This window comes from Acomys minous, assembly GCF_964271855.1.
Source record: "Acomys minous genome assembly, chromosome: 16".
Classification (NCBI taxonomy): Eukaryota; Metazoa; Chordata; class Mammalia; order Rodentia; family Muridae; genus Acomys; species Acomys minous.
In genome coordinates this window covers 5,206,405-5,221,010 of record NC_140498.1, presented here as the reverse complement: position 1 = coordinate 5,221,010, position 14,606 = coordinate 5,206,405, and the positions used below count along the sequence as shown (strand labels likewise).

Sequence of the window (14,606 nt, the reverse complement as noted above, 5' to 3'; positions counted from 1 at the left end):
GGCCTCTTTTCTCTTTTCCTTTCTCTTCATTTCCATTTCTAGTTTGTGCTTGTGTTCTGTTTCCCTCATTTGCTTTTTTAACGTGAGAAAAAGGGGAAAGACTGCACAGCACGGCCGATGCCAAACTTCTCCGCTAGTGGGCGCCGCGAGACCGTCCTAGGAGACCGAGGGGGGGCGGGAAGAGCTTGCCACGCCCTCTTAGCCCCGCCCCTGCTATCTGGACCTTGCCCGGCTAACCCCGCCCCCGTCCCTTCTGACCACGCCCCTCTGAGGCCCGCCTCCTCCTCCTCCGGCTTCCTGGCCATGGCGCCCGCAGTGGCTCCTTGGGCTCCGGGTTTGTGGCGGGCCTGCAACGCGCTCATGGCAGCCTTCTTCTCCCTGGCCGCTGTCGTGCAGGTCAGGCGGGCTGAGGAGGGCTGGCAGAGGGGCCACGGAGAAGCCTGGGGAGCCAGTTCTCAGGGTGGAGTAGAATTGGGGTTTATGTTTTTTGAACCCGCAAAGTCCTCTGAAGCAAAACACGGATGAGTTTGTGTGATTAGGCAACACGCTGAGAGCCTGGCTTGGCGGCTTAGAAAGGGACCCAGAACCACAGCTCTGACACCTTTTTGAACCTTCATCTCCCTTGAGATGGAGTGGGTTTCAGCGCCTGGGAGGAAGGAGGAAACAGAACAGACAGCATCCTTACCCTTCCTAGACCTCTTCCTGATCATCCTCAGGATGACTCCCCTTGGTTCTTGAGACCCACCGCTTAAAACACGGTCTTAAAGCACACCGCTGTAGTCTTAGAAAATCCTACACCGTTCTTTTGAAAAGACGCATGGCTGGCTGTGTGTTAGAAGCTATCTGTTGTGTTCAACCGAGAGTCCCTTCAAGCCATCCTGATGTGCAGACAGCTAGACTAGCTCTCTGGTGCTCTCAACTCTGAGCCCATGGCAGCGCCTAGCTCTTCGAAATGAATAGTAAGTCAACACAAGGCCAGACCAGACACAGGACAACACGCCATCAGGTCTGGTGTCAGCTGATGCCTTGATGTTTTGACATTCTAGGTCAACGATCCAGACGCAGAGTTGTGGGTGGTGAGTATGAGCTACTTTAAAAATGTTCCTCCACTTGACGGGACTCTGTTCCAGGGGCGCTTGCCTGAACATGGAAATCAACACCGTTGTGAGCTTGTTTTCCTAATTTTTCCTCCTTGGAGGGGGACGTCACTGTGATAGTAAAATTTGCTGGGAGGCTGTGTATTCTGACCTTTCTGGAGACACAGAAGTCTTTCCACAAAGAGAACTTAGACCAGCTAATCACATCTCCTTGGTTACACTAATCATGACAGCAGGAGTCCCTGTCGTTTACTACGAACCTACAACCTGATAGCCATTTCATATGCACTATACTAACCTATGACAGCCATTACACGATGTCTGTGTTGGTTGTATCTGATCAGGATTTTGTCCTCAAAAGGCAATAGGAAGTCGTGGAGGGAGACGGTACAATATCACTGAGGAGCTCATTCCTGCGTTTGGGGACCGTGTTCACTGTGTAGAGATGAGCCACACGTGAAAACACCAGGAATTGCAGAGCAAAGTTCTAGTCTGGTTTGGGTATTTATGCAGTGGAACCGTAGTCTGACACTGCTTGTTACCCGGAGCTGTCCCCAAATCAGACTCTTGCTCAGCAGTCTGACCCCCAGAGATGTCTACCCAGTATAAGAAGAATCAAAGCAGGGGCAAGATAGTTTTCATCCCTTCAGTTATGGGGAAAATGTTTCCCGAGAAGCCCCCTGGACAGGTGGCATTTGGTTTTCATAAATCAGTGTGCTATGTTGTTGGGGGCCCAGTCTGGTTCTTAAGCGACCATCCCTTGCTTAAATGCTTTGTGTGTCATCAGCTTGGACCCCGGGAAGACATTATGTTCCTGGACCTGACCATTTCTAGCAGCCAAAGAGGTCGAGAAAACAGGTTTGCAATGGACAAGAATGAGAAGAATTAGAAATGAGTCCAGGATATTCTGTGACACCATTGAATTAAATTCTATTCAGTGAATGCTATGATACCTTTATTTTTTTTCATTGTAAAAAAATAAATGATCAACAAAAGGCTGGCAGGATGGATCAGTGGGTAAAGCTGGATGACCACTTGATTTTGGTCCTGGTGACGCACATAAAAGTAGGAGAGAACCAGCTCCACAAAGTTGTCATCTGACCACTAACACATAGATCATACACACAGATATACACTCGTTCACTCACAAAATAATATTATTCAAGTTTCTTAAGTCCCAACAGTAGCAGAAAAGAACATTATAAGTGGATTGTACTGGGTTCATATTTTTGCTGTGAATTAAGTTTTGCTTTGTTTCCTTTTGGTTTGGTTTTGGTCTTTTGAGATGCAGTTTCTCTGTGCAGCCCTGGCTGTCCTGAAACTCTGTAGACCAGGCTGGCCTGGAACTCAGAGATCTGCCTCCTGAGTGCTGGGATTAAAGGCATATGCCACCACCATTTTTTTTTAAACTTTTTAAAAAAATTAATTAATTAATTTTTGGGTTTTTGAGACAGGGTTTCTCTGTGTAGCTTTGGCTGTTCTAGACTCACTTTGTAGACCAGGCTGGCCTTGAACTCACAGGGATCCGCCTGCCTCTGCCTCCTGAGTGCTGGGATTAAAGGCATGCGCCACCATGTCTGGCTGAAGCAATTCTTTTTAATCTCTCCATGCCTAGCTTCCCGGCCCCGCCCCCCCCCCCCCCCCCCCCGTCTTCTCCTATTAGCATTTTAATAAGGATTATTACACGGCAATTGCTATGAGAGACTTAGTTTAAAGGATAGATTTGTTCATATGTGTGTAATGCACTGAAATAAGCTGTGTAATCCGTTAGGACGGATATCAAGGCATTTGAATGCGCATTTTAGAATCCATGCAGAGCATCTCTCACAGAGCACAACTGGATAGTGTATGGCGTGTGCTCGCCTATGCCCTTCTATCTCTAATTCTCCATCTCTGCCTGTATCACTCCTGGCTAGCTGAGTCATATGATTTTCCGTGTGGAATGGGACTGGCCCCCGACTCCTTAAGGGCAGCGGTGGCTCACCCAGGCACTTGTCAGAACGGCAGAATGCTGAGACCTGCTGCAGGCCTCCCCAGTCACCACAAGACCCCAGGTGATTCCTACAGGCTGGGACTGGAAGTGTAGGGCTACCCCACAAGGAGCATGACTAACCCATCGCCCAGGGACAACCTGACTCGCAGGTGGCAGCTGGATGACATCACAGGCACCAGCTGGGTTGGAGCATGCAAGACAAACACAGACTTTGTGATCCGAGTGCGCACTCTGCTCAAGGTGAACACCCGTCAGTCAATACAGACAGCTCTGGGAACTTCCAAATAGACTAAAGGTCTCTGCTCTAAACATTGAAAATGATGTGGCGAAGCAGCTACCTCTCTCAGAGAGTCTCCAGGTTTTATAAGCCTGTTCTCCCTTCCTGCTTTCTGCTACACACACACACACAGCAGACAGATAGAGAGAGAGACAGACACACAGACACATACAGAGACAGACAGACAGACAGACAGACAGACAGACACACACACACACACACACACACAGAGAGAGAGAGAGAGAGAGAGAGAGAGAGAGAGAGAGAGAGAGAGAGAGAGAGAGAGAGAGAGATCTCAGTAGTGGGCATCATTTGGCTGCTTCCTGTGACCTCACTTGCAGAACTGAAATACTGAGCTTTGTGGTCCGTTTAGCAGGCCATCTGATCATTCATGACTGTTTTTACAGAGAATGGTCTTTTTATGCAAGCAGGGAAAGTCAGCCTGGGTGTAGAAGTTGCTTGGGAGAGACTGGGAGGCCAGCATTGACTAAGCACTGCCCGGGAGAGACTGGGAGGCCAGCATTGACTAAGCACTGCTCGGGAGAGACTAGGAGGCCAGCATTGACTAAGCACTGCCCGGGAGAGACTGGGAGGCCAGCATTGACTAAGCACTGCTTGGGAGAGACTGGGAGGCCAGCATTGACTAAGCACTGCCCTGGAGAGACTAGGGGGCCAGCATTGACTAAGCACTGCACGGGAGAGACTGGGGGGCCAGCATTGACTAAGCACTGCTCGGGAGAGACTAGGAGGCCAGCATTGACTAAGCACTGCACGGGAGAGACTGGGGGGCCAGCATTGACTAAGCACTGCTCGGAAGAGACTTGGGGGGCCAGCATTGCTTGGGAGAGACTGGGGGGCCAGCATTGACTAAGCACTGCTCAGAAGCTACAGCTCGGGGATGGAAAGCACTTCCTGGAGGAGCTGATGGACAGAGGTAAAACTACAGCCTGATGCAGTGAAGGTGACAAGGTCACAGTAGCGGAAGTTATCACATCCTTGGTGACTGCAGAGGACAATCCCACAGCTTGGTGACCGCTGATCACACGTTATTTGCTAGCTACCCTGGACCGTACCTCACCGTTGAGCGTACTCCTATTTGCAGTGCTGGGGATGAGGACACGTCATATTGGGCTACCCTGCCAGGTACAGGTACACTTCTTAACCCTCACATTTCCCTTTTTGCTAACAGGTGGTGTACACAATCCCCGCCGTACTTACCCTGCTTGTTGGGGTTAATCCTCTTGTCACAGGTATGAGCAGTGGGTTCTACATGGCAGTTCAGCAGGTCAGAGTTCTTAGGATGAGTGAGAATCTACCTGGCCAACTCCCAAGAGGAAAACAGGGTTCCAGGCATTTCCTCGCTCCTTTTCACCTAGCGTCCATGTCCGAGACTTCTCAAGGTCTTGGTATACTAGCCACTATCAACTGCGACTCCAGACCTCTCTGCTCATTGCTGTTTATGAGATTTAGCTCATAATGGCTAAGGGTTTGGTCATTGCACTGACTTTTTTTGTTTGTTTGTTTGTATTTGTGTGTTTTTGTTTTTTAGAGACAGGGTTTCTCTGTGTAGCCTAGGCTGTCCTGGACTCGCTTTGTAGACCAGGCTGGCCTTGAACTCACAGAGGTCTGCCTGCCTCTGCTTCCCAAGTGCTGGGATTACAAACATGCACCACCACACCTATCTTGCACTGACTTCTTAAACCTCCACCTAGTATCAAATGGGCAACAATCTCAGTGGTAATCTTGTCTCCTCAGACTTAGAATTAATCATTGCCTGTTACATTGTTTTGCCTTTTCTTTCTTTCTTTCTTTCTTTCTTTCTTTTCTCCTTCCTTCCTTCCTTCCTTCCTTCCTTCCTAAGCCAGATCAACTCATTCTCTTTACACATTCTTAGAGCAATGTCATGCTTGTTAACTGCTTTCTTATTTGGAGTTTATTGAGAACCTATGTATACAAACTGTCACTTATAACTGGGCATGGTGGTGCACGCCTTTTATCCCAGCACTTGGGAGGCAGAGGCAGGTGGATCTCTGTGAGTTCGAGACCAGCCTGGTCTACAAAGTGACTTCAGGATAGCCAAGGCTACACAGAGAAACCCTGTCTCGAAAAACCAAAACCAGAACCAAAACCAAATCAAACCAACCAAACAAACAAAAACCCAAACCAAACCAAACTGTCACTTGTGTATAGAAAGTGCTTATCGTATCTGTAAGGCATCTCTCCATTTTCATTAGTATGTGTTGCTCCTCCCAATCTCCCAGTGCAGGGTTCTTACAGCAGTGTATGCCATACTTTATGTGCTCCGCCCCCACCCCCCAACATTTGGTGCAAGTTTCTTACAAGCAAGAATATGCTTTATGCCTCTTTACATAAGCTTACATGTATTATTTCACCAGGCTAAGCAACAGAGGGTGGAAAGGCCAGATGCTGGTGACAGGGACAAGAGGTGTGGGAAGGGTGGCTTCTCCAGTGAACATGAATGAAGTTAAGCAAGTAAAGCAAGTAAAAGAGAGTGCATGGATTGTTTTTAAAATTAGCTGTATTACCTGTATGCCTGGCTAGCAATCGATGAAGACACAGGCACTTGTTATATTTTAAAATAGCCTTAGTTAACCTGGGGCAGGGCAGATAGCAATCCTCTAAACTACCTCCCATAGTGGGGCAGGCATGGGATCCCTGCCTCAATCCCATGCCATCTGTTTCCAATAATTTCTATCAAGCTACCTCCCGTCCATAATCCCAAATACTTGCTAATGTTCTTCATCTGGGCCGGATTCTCCATCCACGCTGCCGGCCATGTGCTTCTCCTCCAGCTAACCCATGGCGGCCTTCCTCTCTTCCCTTCAGGTCTCTCTCCTTCTCCTCCTGGCCGACTTTCTTCCTTCTTTTGGTGGTCTTTCTTTTTCCCAGAATTCCTCTCTCTCTCCTAGCCCCACCTATCTTCTGCCCTGCGCAGGTGGGATGGCCTTTTTATTGAGCAAAAGGTGGGTCAGACAGCAAGCAGTAATTAGCATCAAAATACATCAGCCCATCCCCCAACATGCATGCATCTGGATTCTGTATGATTAACATCCTCAGGATTTCCACTTATAGGCAACCTGGTCTGGAAGAGTGTGGCTGCGATACACGTGCTGTTTTGCGTGCTGTGGGCAGCCGGCTTGGCATACCACTTCTTGCTTCATGCCCAGCACAGCATCCTAAACGAGGAAGAAGGCAGGTGAGCAGAGACCTTTGCTCTATGGAGGGGTGGGGCAGACCTGAGTAATTCTTTTACAACAGCGGCTTCCTGTAGGTGCACAAGGATGGTTTAAATGTACCACGAGCAACAGGGATGGTGACATAGCCATTATCAGATGAAGATTGTGAGGAAATGGTGGAGCCAGGGTTCAAACCCGGCATTGCCTCCTGGACTGCATTAAAACTTCTCTCACGGCCATGCCGGTTCCACATTACTCTGGGGAGGTGGACCTTGACCTTCCTGAAACTAGCAAAGGGCACAGTACAGTAATGCTCCTGTCCGATAAGCTGGGGACAGCATCCTGAGTCAGCCATAGCTCAGTCTTATATATAAATGCTGTCATCCACCTCAGAAGTACTTTGAGTCAATCTCTGCCAGCTTTATCTGGCGCGTCACATGACATCTACTCCCTTGATCAGGACCATTTATGAATGTTTATTACTTTTCCTTTGCTTGGCTCCCACCCTTGCTAAGAGACCTTTACTTTCTTTCCTACCCTGCTGCTGGTGTCGGCTGGCGCCTTGCTCCAGCAGGTATCATTGATGAGCTGCAGTTTGCTCTGGACCCTAATCTGCATACACTGGGTACGTGGCCAGACTGGGTCTGCAGATAGGTGTGTATACTAAACAGGTTGAAGCCCAGGAATCAGGGTGGACTTGAGGTGGAGCCTCCAGTGGTAATGACAACACGCTTATCCTTCAGCCAGTGCCTGAGGCGCACACACCTGACACACTGCTCTACAGACATGTTTTCCTCAATACTATTAGTCTGATAATATTACGAGCCCTTATTCTCGCTGCGCGCTCTCCCAGCTCCCACAGTATGTGTGTTAGGTTTTGTACTCATTCGAGCCTCTGCAAAGCACCGACTCCCTTTAAAAACATGAAACTGATGACAAATGAAACCCCAGGCTGTTTTGGGGGTCTGTACCACTCCAAGTGATGTGCAGTGAGGGGAGCAGCAGACACTTCATAATGCGCAAGTCGGTGTTTTCCAGGGAGCTGTCTGGCCTGCTGATCGTCACAGCTTGGATGGCATTGTGTCACAGCTCATCAAAGTAAGTTCAACTCATTAGTAAAAATCAATGGCTTGGGGGCTAGAGAGACGGCTCAGAGGTTAAGAGCACTGGCTGCTTTCCCAGAAGACCTGAGTTCAATTCCCAGCATCTACAGAGTGACTCTGTGGCCATCTGTTAGCTCTAGTCAGCTGATCTGATGCCCTCTTCTGGCCTTCACAGGGGCTAGGCACACAAGTGGTGAGCAGACAAATGTGTAGGCAAAACACTCATACATATAAATAATTTTTTTTGGCCCAAATATATTTGAAAGTAAATGTCCTAATTTCCAAATGTATATTGCTAATACTCTCTATGCTAAGTGTACTACGTTCAGAGAATATACTTTGTAGGATATATAAGTTCTTTGAAAAATATGTAGGGAATATTTTATGGTTGTACCTATATTGTTTTTGAACTAGTGTGCATGTGAAAAGAAAGTGGATTCTGCCAAGGGTGTGTGTGTGTGTGTGTGTGCGCGCGCGTGCAGATGTTTGTCTGTGACAGGGTTTTGTGTAGCCCAGGCTGGCCTCAAACTCACTATGCAGCAGACGACCTTGAACTCTTGATCTTTCTATTTCATCACTTAAGTGCTGGGATTATAGGTGTGTGTCACTACACCTGGCTGGAAAGACACTTTTTAATGACCAAACCTTCAGTTCATCAAGAAGATACAGCTATTCTAAATCTGTATGTGTCCAATGGCATTGTATCCAAATAGATACAATAAACATTGCCAGTTAAAAACAAAAGTTAACACATTATTGGTGAGACATTAAAACACTTCTATTCATTAATACAAGAAAACAAACAAAAACAGTGCAGATCCAGGAGATTTTAATTACACAGTAAGAACGCAGGCCACAGGAACACTCCAGGACTCCTGGTTATGGATGAAGCAATCTGGGGCTGGAGAAGATGGCTCAGTTGATAAAGCCCCTGTAGAGAAGGTACGAGAACCTGAGTTCCGGTTCCCCCCACCCATGTAAAGCCAGGGAGGTAGTTCTGCCCATGAATGTGACCCCAGCACTTAGAGACTAGAGTCTGGTAGGACCCTAGGGCCTTGTTGGCCAGCCAGTGTAGCCGACCTGTGAGCTCTGGGTTCTCTGAGAGGCCCTGCCCCCAAAAAAGATGGACCATGGGGTTGGAGAGATGCCTCATCAGTTATGGCCCCTGCTGCTCTTGCAGAGGACCAGAGTTTAATTCCCAGCACCCACATGGTGCCTCACAACAGTCTATAACTCCAGTCCTGGGGTATCCAATATCCTTTTGGTCTCCAGGGAACCAGGTAGGTACACATGTGAGGGAAAGATGAATTTTAGCATAATCTAATTAATCAGTATTTCCTCAAAAACAGAGTGGGAAAAAGGCATTTGCAATATAAAATCAAGAATAAGTATATGAAGATTTTATACAAATCAATATTAATTTCAATAAAGAAACTATTAAGATGCAATGTTTTATCAATTCACACTTTATGGATTTTCCAAAGCAATTTATTTTCTTGTACTTTAATTTATAATAATCCTTTCTTTTTATAGGAATCCAGGTGGCGGAAGAATGCACTTGGCTATTGCTGTGGTAATCGCTCTACTCCCACTCCTGTCATGGGTGTACGTGTACATAAACAAGGAGATGCGGTCCTCCTGGCCAACTCACTGCAAGACAGTCATTTAAATGACTTCAGTAATGTTTGAACTGTCAACATTGTATACACATTGGGCTAACAGGACACTGTCCCAGTTTATTTCAAGCAATCTGAATACTAGGGATGATTTCAAGTCTTGCGACTGTAACAAGGCTGCCCACAATGTGATGGAAGATTGAATGGGACAGATCAGAAGTGGGGTCTGGTTCTCTGGAGGTCTCTCCCGCAGCAGCAGTGGGACAGGCACTAAGCAGAGTTTGAATTCAGCTTTAGCACCACGTGATGGGGGCAAAGTCACTCATCTCCTGGTGGATATTTCCTCATGTATAAAGTAGGATGTCAGGTCTTCTTCGTTACCACAACCCGAGCAATGTGAGGGCGCGCCGAGAAGATAGTGTGTGAGAATTACAAGGGGCGATGTGTGACCCGAGGGAGAGGGGAGCAGAGGTTGGGTAACCTGCTGGCATAGAGGTAGCTTACGACGACAGCAATCCCAAACTCATCTCAATATACTTACCTGGCTCAGTTACTGGAACGAAGAAAAAAATCTAGGATGGGTGAGCCAAAAAGCTAGGCTTGTCCTGCAATGAAAGTAGGGGGGAAAAGTCAAAATTAAAGAAAATATAGAGAATATAAATTTGGGACTGGAGAGACGGCTCAATGGTTAAGAGCTCTGGCTGCTCATCCAGAGACCCTGAGTTCAATTCCCAGCACCCACATGGTGGCTCACAACCATCTGTAATGAGATGATGCCCTCTTCTATCATACAGGCATACATGAAAATAGAGTACTCAAATGAATAAATCTTTTAAAAATATAAATTTGGAATTAAGCAAGAATAGGGGATGTTAATCATAATTTACTGCCAGTGAAAACTAAGATGAAAAATGATCCATTCTTTTAATGAACATTGAAATGACCATAGGGCAGGAGAGCACTGTAGGGTGACACAACCCAACAGAGCAGTCACATGTTGTCACTGAGCACTTGGCTTGTGTGTGACCAAAGAAGTAAATTTTTAACTTTTCTACTTTTAGAAATACTCAACTTCCAGGAAAAAAGTGTGCATAGAATGACACGTGTGTGTGTATGTGTGTGTGTGTGTGTGTGTTCAACTGTGAAATTTGGCATCTGCTGTTGGGGTGATCTCTTTGTGCACTGTGTAAAAATTGTCTCTGTATTATTCAAATGCTGATTTCCATATGGGCAGAAAGCTGATTACAGGCCAGACTTTGGTATTGTTATTCCTTGGCTGCATCCTTTTGTAAGCACTCCCTCCAACACCTGATTGGTTTCATACAGAACTGAACCCCTAACAGCAGAGACAAGAGAGGAAGGCAGGACTTCCAGGCAGAGGTAAGAGAAAAAAATCAGAGGGAGACTGAGGAAGGGTAACAACCCACATAAGGGAATGTAAAGTAATATAAAGGATTAATTTAAAATAAGAGCTTAGTTGGGGAATAAGCCTAAGATAAGGCCTAACTTTAATAATCTACAGATGAAATAGTTGCAAGAGTTTAGTGTTCAGATGAATGTGCTCCACTGCAAACAAAACACAACAGACCTTAGAGACACAGACTGTATTTATACTGATTGTATGCTGATAAAAATATTTTGAGATAAAGTGGACTAAATAAAATATATTGCATTTACTTTTAAAGGTGTGACTGCCTGCTCAAGTGTGTTGAGTTTAAGAAGCTCACATTGCGTGTGAGATACCTGCACGGGAAGCTTCTCGAGGCTGGAATCAAACTCTATAAAAGAACGAGTGATGCTTCGGATGAGAACGGGCCCTCACAGGCTCGTATTTCAGCATTTGTTTGGCAGCACTGTTTAGGTGGGTTAGGATGTGTGGCTTTGCTGGAGAAAGTAGTCCCTGGGGATGAGATTTGAGGTTTCAAAGACTCAGGCCGTTCCCAGTGTCCTCTTTGCCTCCTGCTTTCAGATCAGCATGTCAGCTCTCAGCTCTTCCCACCACCATGCCTTTCTTCTGTTATTATGGACTCTAACCAACACTCTTGAATAGCAGTTCTCAACCTGTGGGTCAACTGGGTCAATGACCCTCTGGGAGTTAAATGACCCTTTGTGGGGGAGGGTCAAGCCACCCTTTCACAGAGGCCGCCTAAGGCCAGCTACATTTCATATATTTACATTAAGATTTATAGCAGTAGCAAAATTACAGTTACGAAGTGACAACAAAAATAATTTTATAGTTGGGGAGAGAGTCACCACAACACGAGGAATTGTATTAAAGGGCCGGAAGCATTAGGAAGGTTGAGAACCACAGCTATGGAACCGTAAGCCCCAAGTTAAATGCTTTCTTTTATAAGTTGCTTTGGTCATGGTGTTTTGTTACAGAAAAAAAAAAAGTACCTAAGACAAGATGTCGTCTCAGGATATTTAAGAAATGCTTCTTTTAAATAGGATTAGTAGTCAAGGCTAAGAATGACTAGTATGGTTGTAAATATTCATAGTGCTTTTGCACCCTCACGGAAGTGTGGAAGACACCGACTTTCAGTGTGTACTTGGCTATGGTCCTTACCAATGGAATAATTAAAAAAAATTTTTTTCTGAGATCTGGGTTCTCTATGTAGCCTTGGCTGTCCTGGACTCAGTTTGTAGACCAGGCTGTCCTCAAACTCACAACAGTCTGCCTCCCAAGTGCTGGGATCAAAGCCTTGCACCACCACACCAGGCTGGAATAATTTTTTTTTGAAGGCGGGCCCTATGTAGTTCATGCTGGCTAACATGGTAGGATAAACTTCCTTTTCCTTGTGTTTATGGATTTATTTTGGTACAAATTAGAGGTTCATGTGTATTGTTAACTTATTTTCTCTGCTGGCAGCCTGGTGACTTTACTGGCCAGCCATGCTGCTTTCCATGAGGGCCTTGAGATCCCCGGAGGAAAAACTGAAGTGATCCCAGCACAGTAAGACTTGCTATTTATCAGAGGCAATTCCAGCTTTTTGGTATTGTGGATCAGTGACTTCCAGAAGCCACTGGAAGTGCTGTCCTCTTGTCCTTCCTATAAACCAATGTTGGGCATGAGGCTTTAGCCTGGAACCTTCTCTGCACCTTGATACTTCTGCATTTCTTCCAGACACACTTAATTTTTGACCTACAGGTCTGGATGGTGCAGGATGAAGTTCTTGGCCTTTGCCAGAAGCATGGAGGCAGCCATGCTATTGAGCAGATGGCAGCCACTGGCACACCCATGCTTTGGAGGAGTAAGAACTACACTCTGTTTTTTCTATTGAATTTGAGAATTGTTGCCTGTCAGGGTGTAGTAGTGCACGCCTTTAATCCTAGCACTTGGGAGGCAGACAAGTAGATCTCTGTGAGGTTGAGGTCAGCCTGGTCTATACAGAGTCCCAGGACAGCCAAGGCAACACAGGGAAACCCTGTCTAGAAAAATAAGAGAGACTTGTTAGATTGAGCATTCCAGCTCTCAGAATGTCTCCCCAGAACCCCACACTCTTCTCCCTTCTCCTCAGCCTGCCCATCACTGTTTGCTCTGGAGACACTCATCCCCAGCTCAGAAACAAAGTGTTCCTCTTATGTTGTAACTCTCCAGCCCTCCTCACTGATCTTCCCCACTCATCTAACACATTTCTCTTCTTTTTCATGTCATCCCTAATCTCTTCCACATCCTTCATCCTTCTGTACATGGCGGGCAAATTCTCACATACGTACTTGTGTCTGTATGCCTCTTTCTGCCCTAGTGACATCAGTGTACACATGAACACATACATGACAGTGCTGTGGTAGGATGGGCAGTCATGATCTGTTGTCTTACACTGTGACATGAACTTTGCACGTGAGACCAAGGATCCTGACATGGACAGATGCTTAGATTATCCAGAGGGCCAATCGATGCCAAAGTGTACCTTGAGAGGCTGCAATAGGCAAGGAAGAGAATCCTGCCCAGGGCGTCCCACAGGAAAATGACCAAGCCAATACCTTGTTTATAGCCTGGTGAGATGATTCAAGAATCCTGACCTTGAGAATGACAAGAGAACAAATACATGTGGCCGAGCCGCCATGTATGTAAGAATTCATTGGAGCAGCCACAGAAAAGGACTGAACCCGTTTTCCCGGAGGCACTTCGCAGGCACTCTTACACAATTAGTGTTCCTGTTTTTCAGTCCTGAATCAAACCCTACTCTTCAACGGTCTGTCTGCTGTCAAGACTTTCGACAGACAAGCCTTGACACAAGCAACAGTGGCATTAAATGGGCTCCATTTGTCTAGAGAAATTGTTTTTATATACTGTGGTCACACACAGCACTGGGTGGTTTTTGTTTTGTTTTTTCTTTTATGAATGAGGCAGTTTATTAACACAGCATCCTTTGCTCTAATGCTCCCCATTGGCAGCTGCCACCTGCCCAGCAATCCTGTCCAGATCTTTGTCCCTGAGGTGTTAGCTTGCAGTCCCCATCTTGGTCTTTTCCCACCATTTTCAGCCCCTCCAGTGCTTGGAGGACCCAGTGGGCCACACTCTTGGAGCCTCTGCTCAAGTGGCTGGGCCTGACATGGTTTCTCTGCTGTCCTCTGGTGTTCTCTTGGTCATGGAGCCAAGGCCTGCACCACCCCAGAGGTACAGGTGCCCTGCTGTGGAAGCAGCTCATGTGTAGAACCAGTTCTCAGAGGGGGCAAGCTCTTTATGTTTGGCCAGCTTGACTGTGTCCACCCATTTGGGGACTCTCAGCTTCCTAGACTTTTTGAGGAAGGCTGCCAGAACTCTGATGAACTCCTGCTAATTAACGTCTTTTACAGTAACTCCAGGCATTGTGTGGCCTTCCCGCTGCCAGCCAGGGGAAAGGGAACAACAGGGTTTCCTGAGCAGGCACCAAGTCAGCACTGCGTGTTTTAAACAGACCAAGCTAGCCAGCACACAGCACTTAATCCTGGTGTCACGTGACACTTCTTTGCACAGGTTCTTCTGAGACGCAAGCACCACACTTACACCTAAAATAATTCCTCAGCTTTTCTTCAAAGAATAGGAATGTCACTTATATCTAAGTATAGGTGCTCTGAACCAAACGGCCCAAAACCACTAATGCAGCAGGCAGGCAGGGCAGACTTGCTTGGCTTTTCATGCACTAAGCTGTAGAGTTAACACAAGAGCACATTCCAACTAGGCCAAGCACAGTTCCTTATCAGGACTACCTGCCTACAGAGTCTCCTTCCTGGTTTACTTTAGTACTAGCTTTCAGTATTTGGATATATTATCCTAGAATAACATTTCTGAATTATCCACACTCACACATACTGAAGCCACAGATACATTTTGTGCACA

The 14,606-nt window shown here is 46.5% G+C and overlaps 1 protein-coding gene and 1 pseudogene across 3 annotated transcripts; one reads left to right on the top strand and one right to left on the bottom strand.

The window, feature by feature from the left end:
* Nucleotides 1-289: 289 nt before the first annotated feature.
* Nucleotides 290-10,971, top strand: TMEM220 (transmembrane protein 220). 2 transcript variants are annotated; one of them, XM_084764381.1, is made up of 6 exons: nt 290-396; nt 1,047-1,076; nt 4,557-4,617; nt 6,461-6,584; nt 7,603-7,662; nt 9,201-10,971. In XM_084764381.1, the coding sequence occupies exons 1-6, from the start codon at nt 304-306 to the stop codon at nt 9,334-9,336; spliced, it is 504 nt and encodes a 167-aa protein (XP_084620507.1). In that variant the 5' UTR covers nt 290-303; the 3' UTR covers nt 9,337-10,971. The 2 variants fall into 2 exon arrangements, with proteins under 2 accessions (XP_084620507.1, XP_084620508.1); XM_084764382.1 differs by lacking the exon at nt 7,603-7,662.
* Nucleotides 10,972-13,618: 2,647 nt separating this feature from the next.
* Nucleotides 13,619-14,486, bottom strand: LOC311587500 (small ribosomal subunit protein eS19-like; annotated as a pseudogene). Its single transcript has one exon. The product of its transcript is annotated as a small ribosomal subunit protein eS19-like (transcript).
* Between the last annotated feature and the right edge of the window lie 120 nt (nt 14,487-14,606).